Source organism: Salvelinus namaycush, chromosome 12, assembly GCF_016432855.1.
Source record: "Salvelinus namaycush isolate Seneca chromosome 12, SaNama_1.0, whole genome shotgun sequence".
Taxonomy (NCBI): Eukaryota; Metazoa; Chordata; class Actinopteri; order Salmoniformes; family Salmonidae; genus Salvelinus; species Salvelinus namaycush.
Window position 1 is genome coordinate 45,842,813 of NC_052318.1, and position 15,510 is coordinate 45,858,322.

General features: G+C 45.6%; 1 protein-coding gene across 1 annotated transcript in view; it reads left to right on the top strand.

Moving 5' to 3' along the window:
- Positions 1 to 15,510, top strand: part of LOC120057598 (phosphatidylinositol-binding clathrin assembly protein-like) — a 19,336-nt gene continuing 3,826 nt past the window's right edge. The window contains exons 1-18 of the mRNA XM_039006171.1: positions 1 to 800; positions 2,756 to 2,898; positions 3,165 to 3,240; positions 3,447 to 3,549; positions 3,818 to 3,911; positions 4,035 to 4,146; positions 4,278 to 4,384; positions 6,897 to 6,933; positions 7,156 to 7,357; positions 7,774 to 7,867; positions 8,009 to 8,142; positions 8,470 to 8,570; positions 13,286 to 13,417; positions 13,556 to 13,586; positions 13,735 to 13,873; positions 14,228 to 14,251; positions 14,361 to 14,417; positions 14,719 to 14,838. Coding sequence (XP_038862099.1) covers positions 671 to 800; positions 2,756 to 2,898; positions 3,165 to 3,240; positions 3,447 to 3,549; positions 3,818 to 3,911; positions 4,035 to 4,146; positions 4,278 to 4,384; positions 6,897 to 6,933; positions 7,156 to 7,357; positions 7,774 to 7,867; positions 8,009 to 8,142; positions 8,470 to 8,570; positions 13,286 to 13,417; positions 13,556 to 13,586; positions 13,735 to 13,873; positions 14,228 to 14,251; positions 14,361 to 14,417; positions 14,719 to 14,838 — 1,836 coding nt within the window. The 5' untranslated portion in view covers positions 1 to 670. The remainder of the gene's footprint in view (positions 801 to 2,755; positions 2,899 to 3,164; positions 3,241 to 3,446; positions 3,550 to 3,817; positions 3,912 to 4,034; positions 4,147 to 4,277; positions 4,385 to 6,896; positions 6,934 to 7,155; positions 7,358 to 7,773; positions 7,868 to 8,008; positions 8,143 to 8,469; positions 8,571 to 13,285; positions 13,418 to 13,555; positions 13,587 to 13,734; positions 13,874 to 14,227; positions 14,252 to 14,360; positions 14,418 to 14,718; positions 14,839 to 15,510) is intronic.

Here is a 15,510-nt window from a genome sequence, read left to right on the forward strand (position 1 = left end):
TTACACATGAAGTTTGAGTGAAAAATAATAATAATCGACTACCTAACAAAAAAACATTTGTAAAAAGATTAAATGCAATCAGAATAAACCATATGGAGCACGTCAATTAAAGGATATGGAAAAACGAGGAGGAGTCACTGCTACAAGACCTCGACACGAACAGAGGGGAGTTTGAGAGAAAATACATTAATATGCTATTTTGTAACGGCTTCAAAATTAGTCTAGCCCCAATCATAACCAGAGAGAACGTCGCGTGATCACCAACCGAGGATTGGTAGGCTAACTAATCAATGATTGTTGCTCTCCTGATGCTCAATTGTATTCATGCAGGCTACTGTTGCGGCTGTACACTCTAACCGGCATCACCATTGGAAAGCTATTACGCGGATATATTGTAGCATCGCGACCTCCGAACGAATCATTCTGAGCTGATATTGGTGTGGGTCGTTCAGGTTAGGTTTTTGTATTTTATATTTGTGAGGACATCGGATTGCCATTTCGTTTACTGAATGTAGCCGTCAATTTTATTTGGCCGCCGTATGAATTCTCCCATCGGATTCGCGTCAGTGTACGTTTTTGTTTTCAGACGGGCAGTTTGTTTAGAGGGCACCCTCACTATCATAACTAAAGACAATTTGATTTCTGATTCCCCAATTACTGCTTTTGGAATATGTCTGGACAGTCTATCACGGATCGGATCGCTGCGGCTCAGCACAGCATGACAGGATCCGCTATAAGCAAAGCCGTCTGCAAGGCCACGACGCATGAAGTCAGCGGACCCAAGAAGAAACACCTTGACTGTAGGTTAAGTACACCACCAGTGCACCGCCGTTGCTACATACCAGCAACAAAAGCATTGGTTACATTGAATATTCAAGACGACCTATATTTGTCATGATGTACATAATGTTTGGTATGGCCAAGGGTTTACCGAAATGATTCTATTAGGCTATGAATAATTGCGCATCATAGGCTTCAACGGCTCAGTAGTCAATCATTATCCTACAGTAGTCTATCGTGTTGTAGCCTGAACATGATGAGACAAATATATTATTATTCCTGAGTGTCATACAGGAAAATCAATCAATCAAATGTATTTATAAAGCCCTTTTTACATCAGGAAGATGTCAGAAACTGCTGTACAGAAACCCATCCTAAAACCCCAAACAGCAAGCAAATCAGATGCAAATGTACATATTGTGATCATAAACAGCCTACTACACTTTATTCATCATTGTATGCAGTAATATTTTTTGTAAATTTCCCTTTTAATAGGCTCTGAAAATGTTTCTGGCAGCGTAGGTTTAAAGAAGCACAATTGGAGTCAGTCTACCAATTGCAAACCATTTCTTCATTTCCTACTGAGTTCTAGAGGAAAATGTGTCTAATTTAGGTATAATACCTTAGTACATTGTGGTGTATGTATGTAGAGTTTTCTCAGCTACTTCAGTTCGTGATGAGCTGGTGTCCGTGGGTCATTCATATTTGTTCAGTGGCAGCAGTGTCAGAGACCATCTTGATCTCAACATTTGTATGTTTATCTGTGTGTGGGAATGTGGAACTGGAGTCATTATTGGGTAGAAAGTATTTTCTCCACGTTTAACTACTGATGATTAGGTTAGGTGGCTTTATACCCAAATAATGACTTGACACAATCAACATTGTGTCCAGTCAATCAATTAAGATCAATCAGTCCTGTTCTGGGCTGCAACAAAATGCCATAGACCCAGAGGGTTATTGGTTCAGTGAAACAAGGTAGGCTTGTTAGGTCCCAGGTCTCATCATGTGCTGCCAGGTTGATTCTTTTCTGGGGAGGGAATGTTTAATTGTACAATTCTTTGCCCAACCTTTATCCAAAGTAATCCAATTGTGAACATTTTAGTCACTTTAGAGTCATGCTGAGTGGAATTACGTAAGCTAAAATAAAATTTCTCTGAGTGGCATTTGGGAAGACTTCAAATGTGATGTAAAAATGTGGTACCCGACTGCAATTTAGTTCTTTAAAGAGTGTAATTCCTCTGGATTATCCGGACGCCTTGATATTCCATTTATGTTTCCTTTATGTTCCCTTTTAAGGTTTAGCATAAATTTAGACTCCTCCTACAGTGAAATGTCTTGAAGGACTACACAATCATATTTGAGGTTATTTTTATGACCGTCTGTTTTACAATCAGAATTCCAATTTGAAATGTTAATTGCCGGCTTAGTCACTGTAATTAAGGCATAATAAGTGAGAGTTAATTCACTAGTAAAAGAACGTGTATCTTATTGAAGGGTGCGAGGGGCCGAGCAGAGATCCAACTGCTGCTAGGAATTTTCAGCATGACAATATGTTTTCACTAACACTTGTATTCAGCCTCGCCACGCTAACTTTGCCCTTGTGTGGGTGCAAGCAAGCTAGGTGGTGCTAGGTATTAGCAGCCTATCAAGTAGAGGGCTGGAAGCCAGTGAGCCTCGATCGGTCTAGCTCATCGATGTCGCAGAGTTTTTGCATAAAGTTCAGCTTCCCTAACTTTGGTCCCACCCTGTTCACGTCTGTCGCCCATGCTCGCGTCGTCAAATGGTCCTCCACCCACTTCGCTTCTCTTCATTGGAAATGAATGGTTTTCCGTAGTTTCATCGCCCACATCGTCTTCAGTGTAGAGGAACTGTGTGTGAGTTGATCAGCCTCAGTGTAGAGTAGAGTACAACATTTCTTAAGCACCGAAAGCACTATTACATTTTTTCAAATGTCACCATTCTGTGTCGTCGGCAGACCTGATCCACTGCACCAACGAGCTGAACGTGAGTGTCCCCCACCTGGCTGACACGTTGTTTGAGAGGACGGCCAACAACAGCTGGGTTGTGGTGTTCAAGGCCCTCGTCACCACGCACCACCTCATGATGTACGGCAACGAGGTGAGTCACCCGCTGACAGACTGGCTTCACTGTTAAAGTGGACCTCTGTCGCTCAGTTGGCAGAGCATGGCGCTCGCAGCGCCAGAACGGTGGGTTCAATTCACGGGACCACCCGTACAAAGAAAATGCATGCACGCACGACTGTAAGTCACTTTGGATAAAAGCATCTGTTAAATGGGTTACAGTATATTATTATATATTATTCACTGATTTAATCTTTATTCTTACTGGTTATGATCACGCTGCCGCTCTCTTTGTTTCACCAGCGATTAATCCAGTATCTGGCGTCCAGAAACACACTTTTTAACCTGAACAACTTCTTGGATAAGGGAGCATTACAAGGTACTGTTGGGAATTTGTCCGTGGAAGCAATTCCACCCCACACTGTACATAAGTCACAGCTACAAAACAGCATAGAAACGTGCAATGCATAAACAGAAAATGCGCAGTTCAAAAGTTCAAACCGTCGTTCTGAATGCTTGCAGAGGTTTGGCTCTGTAAGCCACCAGCTAGCACTTATACTAATACAAGTGCTCCCTCTCTGCCAGGTTATGACATGTCAACGTTCATCAGACGCTACAGCAGGTACCTGAATGAGAAGGCCATGTCCTACAGACTGGTGGCTGTGGACTTCACCAAGATGAAGAGAGGGTAAGATGCCCTGTTGTGGCGAGCGTGGAACACCTCCCCCGTGTCACACTAAGATGCATCATTAAGCTACATCAGTGGAGACAGGTCTTAAATAGATTGAAGGTAACCCAGCTCAACTGACCAACACATTTCAGCAGCCACTTTGGATATGGTGTGCGTTATATTGAGTTTCAGCGTGATTGACACGGACATGCTTTATCTGTTCAGAGCAACGTGTTTGTCCGTCGCTTGCCCCGTTAAAGCGGTTCTCCGTGCCTCTTGTCGACAGGGTCGACGGTGTGATGCGCACCATGACTGTTGAGAAGCTGATCAAGACTCTGCCTATCATTCAGAATCAGCTGGATGCACTGCTGGACTTTCAGGTAGGCTGCAGGGGTCCATGGTTTTGGTGTCGGTGGTCCTTAAATGAACATGGGCTACATGATGACCGTGAGCTGTCTGCATGAGCTCTCGATGTGTTGTCTCTTTATCTGTTGTTTTCCCAGGCTAACTCTAACGAACTGACCAATGGCGTCATCAACAGCGCCTTCATGCTGCTCTTCAAAGACTCCATCCGCCTCTTTGCCGCGTACAATGAAGGAGTCATCAACATGCTGGGTAAGTACACTCTATATCTGTTAGATAACTATGGTGCCGCTAGGATGTCACTGCTGTTTGTAAATGTATACTAGATAAAAGAAATAGCCCAAATTCGCCGAGTTAACTGATCTTCTTCTTGTATCCTAAAGAGAAATATTTTGATATGAAGAAGAACCAATGCAAAGACGCCCTGGAGATTTATAAGACGTTTCTGAACAGAATGACCAAGCTGTCAGAGTTTCTCAAAGTTGCAGAGGTAATGTTTTCCCTTTTCCACTTGTGTTGAGGAAAGGAAGGTTTCAGGTAGATCCAGCAAGAAGGTGGGGCTCTTCTCCCGGACCTCTGCTCCTCTCCCCCTTTCTCTCTGTCTCTCTCTCTGTCCCTCTGTTGCCGTGTGGTGGAGGCTAATGCTGGTCATGAATGCGGAGGTTAGCCTATTAGTGGGCCTGAAAAGCTCAAGGTGAAGGCCCCTCCATGTGCTGCCTGTTCTGATGCCTGCGTTGCATGTCTTAGCAAGAGGTTTTTTTTCCCTTTACTCTTTCCTTCCCTTTCTCTCTTTTTCAATGATGAATGTCTGCTGTTATCCACGTAAAGTACAACTTGCAATTCACAAGGCCCTATTGCAAAGAGGATCCGTATCTCTCTGTAGTTTTCTAATTTCTCGTGCATTCTTTTATTAAAAGGCGTTCTTGCTGTCTTTACTGATGTGTTAACTATTTGGAGGAAGGTTTGGGGTGATGGGGGTGTGTTTCTATCCAAAAACGGGCTAACGTTGACTTTAAGGGCCCATTCATTTACTCGTCTAACAATCTGTTTGTCATTTGTCTCCCCTGCCTTTTTTTCGTTCAAAGTCAACATTAGTTGTGTGTTTCTTTTGGATGTTTCTCACCTTGCAGTCACATGAGTATTACAGCCCAATGTACCCGGCCCACCTGTCAGTGGCATTTCAGTGTGTAAACATTCATTTCAAACTCAGTCTTCAGATCCTGTGTGTGTGTGTACGTGTGGGCATGCCAATTCCCCTGCCTGTTGTCTTTTTGTTGTTTTGTTTCTAGTCACTGCATGGAGTAATGGATCCTTTTGTTTGATTCTTCTTTCTCCCTTCTCCACACACCTACCCCCCCCCCCCCCCCCCTTTATTCTGTGGTTGTGTTCGTTTGTTTATTATGTTTGGTTTTTGTTTGCCCCCCCCCCTCCTTTTTTGTGACACAGCAAGTTGGAATTGATCAGGGTGACATCCCAGATCTCACACAGGTCAGTGGTGCATTTCATCTCAATATCTCCCATGTAGCTCCATTCTGAACGCTCCCATTCCCTACTCACCCTACAGGCTTCCAACCGCCCCCTCCTCTTCTACCTGATTTTTACCTCCCTCTCTCTGAGCTCTAGGGTAGAGAGGGCCTACTTCCAAAAATGGGTTCCTAATATGTGAACCTTGGATTCTGCTGCGCCATATTTCGTTTCCTAATTCTGGAGATTGTGCAAAACATAGTCTTCCCTGGTCTTATGTCTTTCGGCAGATTTTAGGTAGACCGATCCTTTACGTCTTTACTTAGACTTGTGAGTCTTTTGTATAGTTGAATCGCGGTTTTTCGAAAGTTAACCCACAAAATAAGAAATGTTCTGTTGGTTTGATTTTGAAATGGCGCTGAAAAGTCCGGCACCTCTTCAGCCTCTGTCCTAACAAACACGGGCGTATGGGGCTTGTGTGAGGCCCATATAAGCCTTTTGTACATCAAGGGATGACATCTCTTGATAGAATAGCTTAGAGGAATCAAGCTCTTGATTTCTCTCACAGTTTAACTTTGCGTTGCCTCAAAATGAACACGATTGTATATCTTTTTCCGGGAAACACATCCCATCGAAATAGCTGTGGGGAGAGCAGCGAATGGTTTCTACCAAATAGGTTTCTGCAAATATTACTTGAATGTTATACATAATGCAATCCTAAGCACTTGCGTAACATCTGATGTGACGCTACAAACACTGTTTGAAGCTTTCTTCAATGACACTAATGGTGTTTCCCTCCACATGGGGCAAAATGAACATGAGCAAATGCTTCTGTCAATTATGTCATGTTTGCGGTGCTTATGAAGACCTTATGTATCCCTGTTCAACTAAATAGTAACCCATGTCTTTACTGAGCTGTAGATTTGTTTGTTCTGTTTATTTGAAACTTTTAGTATATTCTAGATTTCTCAGAAGAAGGATACCCAGAATTCTCATTATTCTCTCTTATTCCCCCAAAATAAGTATATGAAAATTCTTATTTTTGCAAGTTACTGCATGTGTTAAGATTGCATTCTGTAATGAAAAGCAAATGTTGCGCTGAAACATGGGTATCACATGTGGGAAAATGAATTCACTGATCCTTGGTTTATTTAACCATCATTTTGTATGTCTTTATAAAATACACCGTTCATTTCCCAAGCGTGTGTACCTCATTTTCATCAGACGCTTTGCCTTTCTGTGAGTTAACTCGTTCGGCTTCCAAACCTTTTCGAACTAGTCACTAAAGCTAATGACATAATTTGACTGTCTGCTAATAGAATTTCTCCTCTAACCTGTAAAATACATTTATGAAATTTGATATTCATGAATGAATGGTTCCCCAAATGATTATAGGAAACGGAATCCATTGGTTAACTCACAATTTATGGACTGGGATGTGTGTGTGTGTGTGAGAGCATTTATACACACCTGTGAATGGGCTTCTAAGCTCCTTTCCGTATGCCAACAGACGATGTGATGTGTTCTGAACCCCACAGGAGCCGACACACTGTACAAACGACCTCCCAGGCCTGTGTACTTGCTTGCATGAGAGAGGACTGATCTGTGCATGTCTGGCTTGGAGCCAAACCTAATTATACCAGATGTATTGTCCTACGTAAAATACCTGCAAATATGGAGACTAGACTGAACATGAATACGCTTAGGACAATGTGCCACTTGGCCGCTGTGTTTGTGTGTGTGCGCGGGCGTGTGTGTCTGTGCGCGGGCGTGTGTGCCTGTGTGCCTGTACGCGAGTGTATGCAAATGCAGTGTGTGTGTGTGCACGCGAGTTTTCCCAATTGTTCTACACAGTGCTATCCTCACTTGGTGCATTAATGTTTCCCCATGCCCCCCCCCCCTCTCTCCACCAGGCCCCTAGCAGCCTCCTGGAAGCCTTGGAGCAGCATTTGGCCTCTCTGGAGGGGAGGAAAATCAAGGAGCTCTCCACAGCCACCAGGTAACCAACAAACAGACACACGGGCACACACAGACACACACGCCGATGCTAATGTTTCAGGCTTTGTGTCTGAAGGAGGCATTTAGACTGAAGCAGGCATTTCGGAACGTTTTGTCACTCACTGAAGCTTTGATAGATATGAGGATGAATGTGCAAATGATGCTGTGCCAGTGTTCCACCCAGAGCTAGTATGTCATCTGGACTACAACGGCAATGCAGCCTCATTTATCCTGGATTTGGGAGTGTTTCATGTGTTTGTGTGTCAGACCTGTCTATTATATGACAATTACGGCACGCAAGAGTCAGAAACGCTCACAAATAAAGGAATTATTCATTAGTGGTCAGTCCCAGAATGCCGTGTGTGTGACAGTGAGTGTACGTGGTGGTCACTGATAAGCGCTGTGTGGTCTCTCCAGAGCTAACACCTTGTCTAGTGCTGTGTCGTCACTGTCCAGCACTGGAATCTCCCTCAGCCGCATGGACGAGAAGGAGGACGAGAACAGGCTCAAGGTCAGACAGGGGTCACCGTATAGCAACTTTTCATTACAATGTAGATGCGCTACTGTATGAATGTGTCAGAATTTATTTATTTTTTTCAACCCTGTTGTACTGTCACTTTTTGCGGCTTGACTTGGTGCGTTTGTCCCACAGGACGAGGGAGCCAAGGTGAATGACGTGCAGACGCCGACCGTCTCTCCCAGCGCCCAGTCAGTGGGCAGTGCCAACAGCAGCAGCGGGGCCACAGACCTCTTCTCCAACTCACCTGTTGTATCCGTTACAAATAAGTAAGCCGACCCTACGGTCTGATAATCCTCGTGCTTAAGTTGATACCTATTGGGTATGTTTCACACAGGTTGTTCAGTTTGTATAATATAAACTGTAATGTATCTTATTTTAAAATGGCAGGTGGTTAAATCACTTCACAGTATATTAGTTGGGTTATCAGCGGAAAGGACCTGTGAGCCACGTTAAAATGGATGGCTGAATGGCAGTGTTCCAAGTGTTTGGTCCTGTCCGCTGTAACTCTCTTCCTCTCTGCCCTGTGGCCTGATGGGGTCTGCTCTGCTATGATTTTTATCTCTGTTGTCTGTCTCTCTCCTCTGTTTCCCCAGCGTGCCAAATCTCACCGGTGACTTGTTCAACCTCCAGCCCACCTTCAACCCGGACATCCAGAGCACACACACTGTGCCGTCTAACAACAACGCCTGGGGAGGTGAGGGACACAAAAACACATACTGACACATGCACGCACACACACACACACTGTATACTCTTGAAGAGTAGTATTGTATTTAAAACGAAGGCAGGTACATTGAGCAGATTGTGATGGACAGAAATCAGTCACTGCAGGACATAAATAAGATATTAATTGATGTCAACACCAACCTTTATTAGAAGAAATGAAATGTCCAGTTGTGTTCCCAATGCAAATTCCTCCTCTCCTCTTCCCTGCTACGATACCTATCCCTGCTGGATGCCCTCTCTCTCTGATTGGTGAGTCAATATGGCTTGTATCACTCTACTGGACAGCTGACAGGACTGAAATAGCATTACAATATGCCTGGGGCTAGGGTTATTGCCTGTAGCCTGGCTCGCTCTCTCCCTGTGTAACCTGCAGCCTGACACTCTCTCTCTCTCCCTGTGTAACCTGCCGCCTGACTCACTCTCTCTCTCTCCCTGTGTAACCTGCCGCCTGACTCACTCTCTCTCTCTCTCTCCCTGTGTAACCTGCAGCCTGACTCACTCTCTCTCTCTCCCTGTGTAACCTGCCGCCTGACTCACTCTCTCTCTCTCTCTCCCTGTGTAACCTGCCGCCTGACTCACTCTCTCTCTCTCCCTGTGTAACCTGCCGCCTGACTCACTCTCTCTCTCTCCCTGTGTAACCTGCAGCCTGACTCACTCTCTCTCTCTCTCTCCCTGTGTAACCTGCAGCCTGACTCACTCTCTCTCTCTCTCCCTGTGTAACCTGCAGCCTGACTCACTCTCTCTCTCTCCCTGTGTAACCTGCCGCCTGACTCACTCTCTCTCTCTCCCTGTGTAACCTGCCGCCTGACTCACTCTCTCTCTCTCCCTGTGTAACCTGCCGCCTGACTCACTCTCTCTCTCTCCCTGTGTAACCTGCCGCCTGACTCACTCTCTCTCCCTGTGTAACCTGCCACCTGACTCACTCTCTCCCTGTGTAACCTGCCGCCTGACTCACTCTCTCTCTCTCCCTGTGTAACCTGCCGCCTGACTCACTCTCTCTCTCCCTGTGTAACCTGCAGCCTGACTCACTCACTCTCTCTCTCTCCCTGTGTAACCTGCCGCCTGACTCACTCTCTCTCTCTCTCTCTCTCTCCCTGTGTAACCTGCCGCCTGACTCACTCTCTCTCTCTCCCTGTGTAACCTGCCGCCTGACTCACTCTCTCTCTCTCCCTGTGTAACCTGCCGCCTGACTCACTCTCTCTCTCTCCCTGTGTAACCTGCCGCCTGACTCACTCTCTCTCTCTCCCTGTGTAACCTGCCACCTGACTCACTCTCTCTCTCCCTGTGTAACCTGCCGCCTGACTCACTCTCTCTCTCTCCCTGTGTAACCTGCCGCCTGACTCACTCTCTCTCTCCCTGTGTAACCTGCAGCCTGACTCACTCACTCTCTCTCTCTCCCTGTGTAACCTGCCGCCTGACTCACTCTCTCTCTCTCTCTCTCTCTCCCTGTGTAACCTGCCGCCTGACTCACTCGCTCTCTCTCTCCCTGTGTAACCTGCAGCCTGACTCACTCTCTCTCTCTCCCTGTGTAACCTGCCGCCTGACTCACTCTCTCTCTCTCCCTGTGTAACCTGCCGCCTGACTCACTCTCTCTCTCTCCCTGTGTAACCTGCAGCCTGACTCACTCTCTCTCTCTCCCTGTGTAACCTGCCACCTGACTCACTCTCTCTCTCTCCCTGTGTAACCTGCCGCCTGACTCACTCTCTCTCTCTCCCTGTGTAACCTGCCGCCTGACTCACTCTCTCTCTCTCCCTGTGTAACCTGCCGCCTGACTCACTCTCTCTCTCTCCCTGTGTAACCTGCCGCCTGACTCACTCTCTCTCTCCCTGTGTAACCTGCCGCCTGACTCACTCTCTCTCTCTCCCTGTGTAACCTGCCGCCTGACTCACTCTCTCTCTCCCTGTGTAACCTGCCGCCTGACTCACTCACACTCTCTCTCTCCCTGTGTAACCTGCCGCCTGACTCACTCTCTCTCTCTCTCCCTGTGTAACCTGCCGCCTGACTCACTCTCTCTCTCTCTCCCTGTGTAACCTGCCGCCTGACTCACTCGCTCTCTCTCTCCCTGTGTAACCTGCCGCCTGACTCACTCTCTCTCTCTCCCTGTGTAACCTGCAGCCTGACTCACTCTCTCTCTCTCCCTGTGTAACCTGCCGCCTGACTCACTCTCTCTCTCTCTCCCTGTGTAACCTGCAGCCTGACTCACTCTCTCTCTCTCTCTCCCTGTGTAACCTGCAGCCTGACTCTCTCTCTCTCTCCCTGTGTAACCTGCAGCCTGACTCACTCTCTCTCTCTCTCTCCCTGTGTAACCTGCAGCCTGACTCTCTCTCTCTCTCTCTCTCTCTCTCTCTCTCTCCCTGTGTAACCTGCAGCCTGACTCACTCTCTCTCTCTCTCTCCCTGTGTAACCTGCAGCCTGACTCACTCTCTCTCTCTCTCTCCCTGTGTAACCTGCAGCCTGACTCACTCTCTCTCTCTCCCTGTGTAACCTGCAGCCTGACTCTCTCTCTCTCTGTGTAACCTGCAGCCTGACCCTCTCTCTCTCTCTTTCCTTCTCTCACTGTGACCTGAGACTGACTTTGACTGTCTCTCCCTGTGTGACCCAGACCTAGTGCTGAGCGATTAACTATTTTTGTTTGTTTGTTGGGGTTATTAACCAGACCTGCCAACATGCAAGCATTTAGCGTACCAACTACGCAATTCTCTGTCCATGTGTGCAGGTACGAGATCCGAGTTAAAAGTATGCAGAAATGAATAGGGCCTGATTAAAAAATATCTATATTTTAATTTAAAAAAATATCCACTGAGTAAATCTAACATCCCGATTCTCGAGCTGCAACACACAGACATGTATGGAGTTTGTGTCAACAGACATGGAGATTAATACATCATTATTCGACATAGCTACCTGGTGTCTGCCCCTCCTGCTGTTTGTTGTGATGCTGAGTTTGCCGACTGTCAGCTGTAGGTAAACACATGGTCAAATCCCTTTTCGATTCTGTGTGTTGTGGAAAGGTAAACACTAATTGTTTCAAGCTAACGTTAGCGAACATAAGATGGACATTCAGTGGGCTCTAAAGTGCCTGCAGTTCACTCGCATTTGCTAGTGAAAGAAATGCAATACAAATACGAAAAATAACTGGTCGCATTTGTGCGAGTGTGATATATATATATATACATTTAATTGCGCGTCCCGTTAGTTGTATTTTCCAAGTAACATTACGAGGATCACGCAATCGGATAGACTGACTGTAATTATGATCCACGTCACAAAATGCATTACAAAAGTATAATCAAAAATAAATATAAACATCTTGGCGTTAAATGGAGTCGGGAGTTTAGAAGACTGCGCGATGATGCCTACCCAATGAGTGTCCGGCATTAGCTATAGAGGCAATGCTCCTAAAAATGCATTTGCACTAAAAAGTTGGACAGGGTTGGCAGGTCTGTTAAACAACTAATTGACCGATGTCAGTACTATTACTTGAATTCCATTGAGTCGTGTTTTTTTGTGAGCCCAGTGCGCGGTTTCTCTAGAGCGAAATCAAATCATTCACGAGAGAAATAATGTCAAGAACTACGTGCGACGCTGGGCTGAAGGGAGTTGTAGTTTTCATGAAGCAAATATTAAACTTATTTCATCGCCAAAATGTGGTAATTAACTGCAATTACAATAATCCATTGCACCTGTTCTTTCCGGTTCAGACAGAGACGGATACACTTTTCCCCCTGCTAAATTAGGATACACACAGACCGCATAGACCGCCTGAGAGAGGAACAGAGACAGTTCGTGAAAGTATGCGTTATCTACCTTGAATAACTAGTCAATTGATTTCGTCAGACAGCTCTGCAGCATACTTAGGCAGGCTAGCCTCAGCTAAATAGGATGACTAAAGACAGTATAGTATGGGGAGCACAGCGATAACGTTAGATCAGGGGTATTCAACCCTTTTCAGCGGGGATCCTATTTTTTTCCTCCAATCATTTCTTGCAACTCGAAGCCACCCCAAATCCGATGATGCAACCTTAAAATCGATACATTTCGATTTTTAAATCAACAAATGACTTTTAAATGAATTTATTTTCTCGTCAAATGAAAATAAAACCAATAAAGACATTTACTCAATACAATTATATCTTTCAAATTATCTTCCTCAAAAAACATTTGTATATCTTCCCAAAAAATAATCTGTACTCTTAATTTTTGGTTCCTAATTTTGGCTACCCCACTGCAGTTGGGGTCGTGACCCCTACTTTGAATACCACTGCGTTAGATGGTCTGGCTGGCTGGCTGCTACTACCAAAGCCGAGATGAGATGGTGTTCTGAATAAAAAATATTAAAGTCATTAAATAAAAACTAAGTAATATACAGAACTGAAATATTGTATATTTCACAGTAATTTCCTATTTTTCTATTGATGCCTACCCAATGTGGACATACCAGAGACTATGGAATATTTTCAATGTTTTGTCAATTGAATGTTCACCATTTTTGGCTTTGGAATTTCCATTAAAAAGCTCTAAAATCATTTTAATGTCATTATTTCATTTCCTTGATTCCTTTTTAAAAATAATCAAACCGAACTGACTTCAAAAAGCACTAATCACTCAGCATTAGCCAGACCTGACTCTCTCCCTTTGAGACCTGGAGCCTGACTCTCTCTCCCTGTTTGTCTCTGTCCTCAGGTTTGGGGCTCCCAGGGGACCTGTTGAAGCCAGCTCAGCCCACACACATCCACAGCCCTGGGATACCACTGCAGTCTGGGGGGAAAATGATGCCCACTGACCTGGACTCCTCCTTAGCCAACCTTGTTGGCAGTGAGTCTCTTTTTCCCTCTATTTGACATGTATCTTTGCATATTATAACATTTTTCAGGAGTCATAAAATGGTCATACACAGTAATGCTCTGTAACAGCATCTGAACATTTAACATATCTTAACCGCTCATTTTCCAGACTTGCAGTTCGGAGGAACACCAGCCAAAAAGTGAGTATATGATATTTGAAAAGGAGCTGAGAGCACCTACAGTAATATATTGGGATGTAGCTGTTCATCCAAGCAGTTATGAATCCTGATCTAATCTGTCTCGCTCTAATGCTGTGGGGTGTATTTTAACCCTGTGTTTGTCCATCAGGCCAGAGCTTCAGTGGACCCAGCTGGTAGAGAAGAAGCCCACGGGAGGGACTCACTGGCAGTCCAAAACCATGTGCACCACCCCCAACTGGAACCATCATGCCCCCATGGCTCCTCAACCTATGCCCATACCACAAATGGTGAGACATACACGCCTGGTCACGCTCACCAAATATATTACTGAGGACATGCCAGCAATGCAGAAGGTAGCGTTCGTTTTCCTCATGAAATCTAGTAGCACACATTAGAAACTCTATGATTGTCTGAAAATCACATCTTCGAAAAATGGAAGTGGTTACTCTTCACAGGCGCTGGCGATTCTCATTTGCCCGCTGTCTATTTGAATTCGTTTGCTCTCTAATTATTTCTCTCCTCTTTTCATTTCGTTTTTCCCTCCGTCTTCTCTCGTAAAATCCCCACTGAATTAATCCGCCATCCGTTCCTATCTCCGTTTGCCTCGTCCCCTCCTCCTCGTTTCCTCAACCCTGCTGCAGAATGGAATGATCTATACTGGCTATGTAAGTACATGACTCTCTGTAGAGGGAGTCACTGCATTTTTTCACAAGTACATTCCTCAGTGTGTTCTACTGGTCTTTCATTTTTCCGTTTCGCCTTTTTTCTCCGTAGGCTCCGGCTCCAGTGGCTTTTCCTATGACGACACCTCAAGTGCCTGTTTATGGAATGGTAAGGAATGATCTGCACCGTGGTACAGTACCCAGGTCAAACAATCACATCAAACTGTATTTGTCACACGCGTCAAATACAACAGGCGTAGTAGACCTTGCCCTGAAATGCTTACTTATTAAGCCCTTAACCAAGAAAAAGAGTTAAGAAAATAAACTTGAATAAACTCAAGTTAAAAAAAAAATGAATAAAACGTCACACAATGTAAAATAACAATACCAATATGAGGTCGGGTCTGAGGGGGGATCTGCACACCAAGACCATTGATACCCAGTTTACATTTCATCTCTCCCTGTTGTAGATGCCTCCTCATCAGATGGGGCAAATGGGTGGAGTCCCTATGATGGCACCACAGCATATGATGTACAACCAACCTGTCCTTCGGCACACCAATCCATTCGCTCCCATGCCAGGAGCCCAGGTAATTCCACTGTCCACTCCTCACTGTCTACTGTCCACTCCTCACTGTCCACTCCTCACTGTCTACTGTCCACTCCTCACTGTCCACTCCTCACTGTCTACTGTCCACTCCTCACTGTCTACTGTCCACTCCTCACTGTCCACTCCTCACTGTCTACTGTCCACTCCTCACTGTCTACTGTCCACTCCTCACTGTCCACTCCTCACTGTCCACTGTCCACTCCTCACTGTCTACTGTCCACTCCTCACTGTCCACTCCTCACTGTCCACTGTCCACTCCTCACTGTCTACTGTCCACTCCTCACTGTCCACTCCTCACTGTCCACTCCTCACTGTCTACTGTCCACTCCTCACTGTCCACTCCTCACTGTCTACTGTCCACTCCTCACTGTCCACTCCTCACGGTCTACTGTCCACTCCACACTGTCTACTCCACACTGTCTACTCCACACTGTCCACTCCTCACTGTCTACTCCTCACTGTCTACTCCACACCTTCCACTCCTCACCTTCCACTCCTCACTGTCTACTCCTCACTGTCTACCCTTCACTGTCCACTGTCCACTCCTCATTGTCCACTGTCCACTCCTCACTGTCCACTGTCCACTCCTCACTGTCCACACCTCACTGTCCACTCTTCACTGTCCACTCCTCACTGTCCACACCTCACTGTC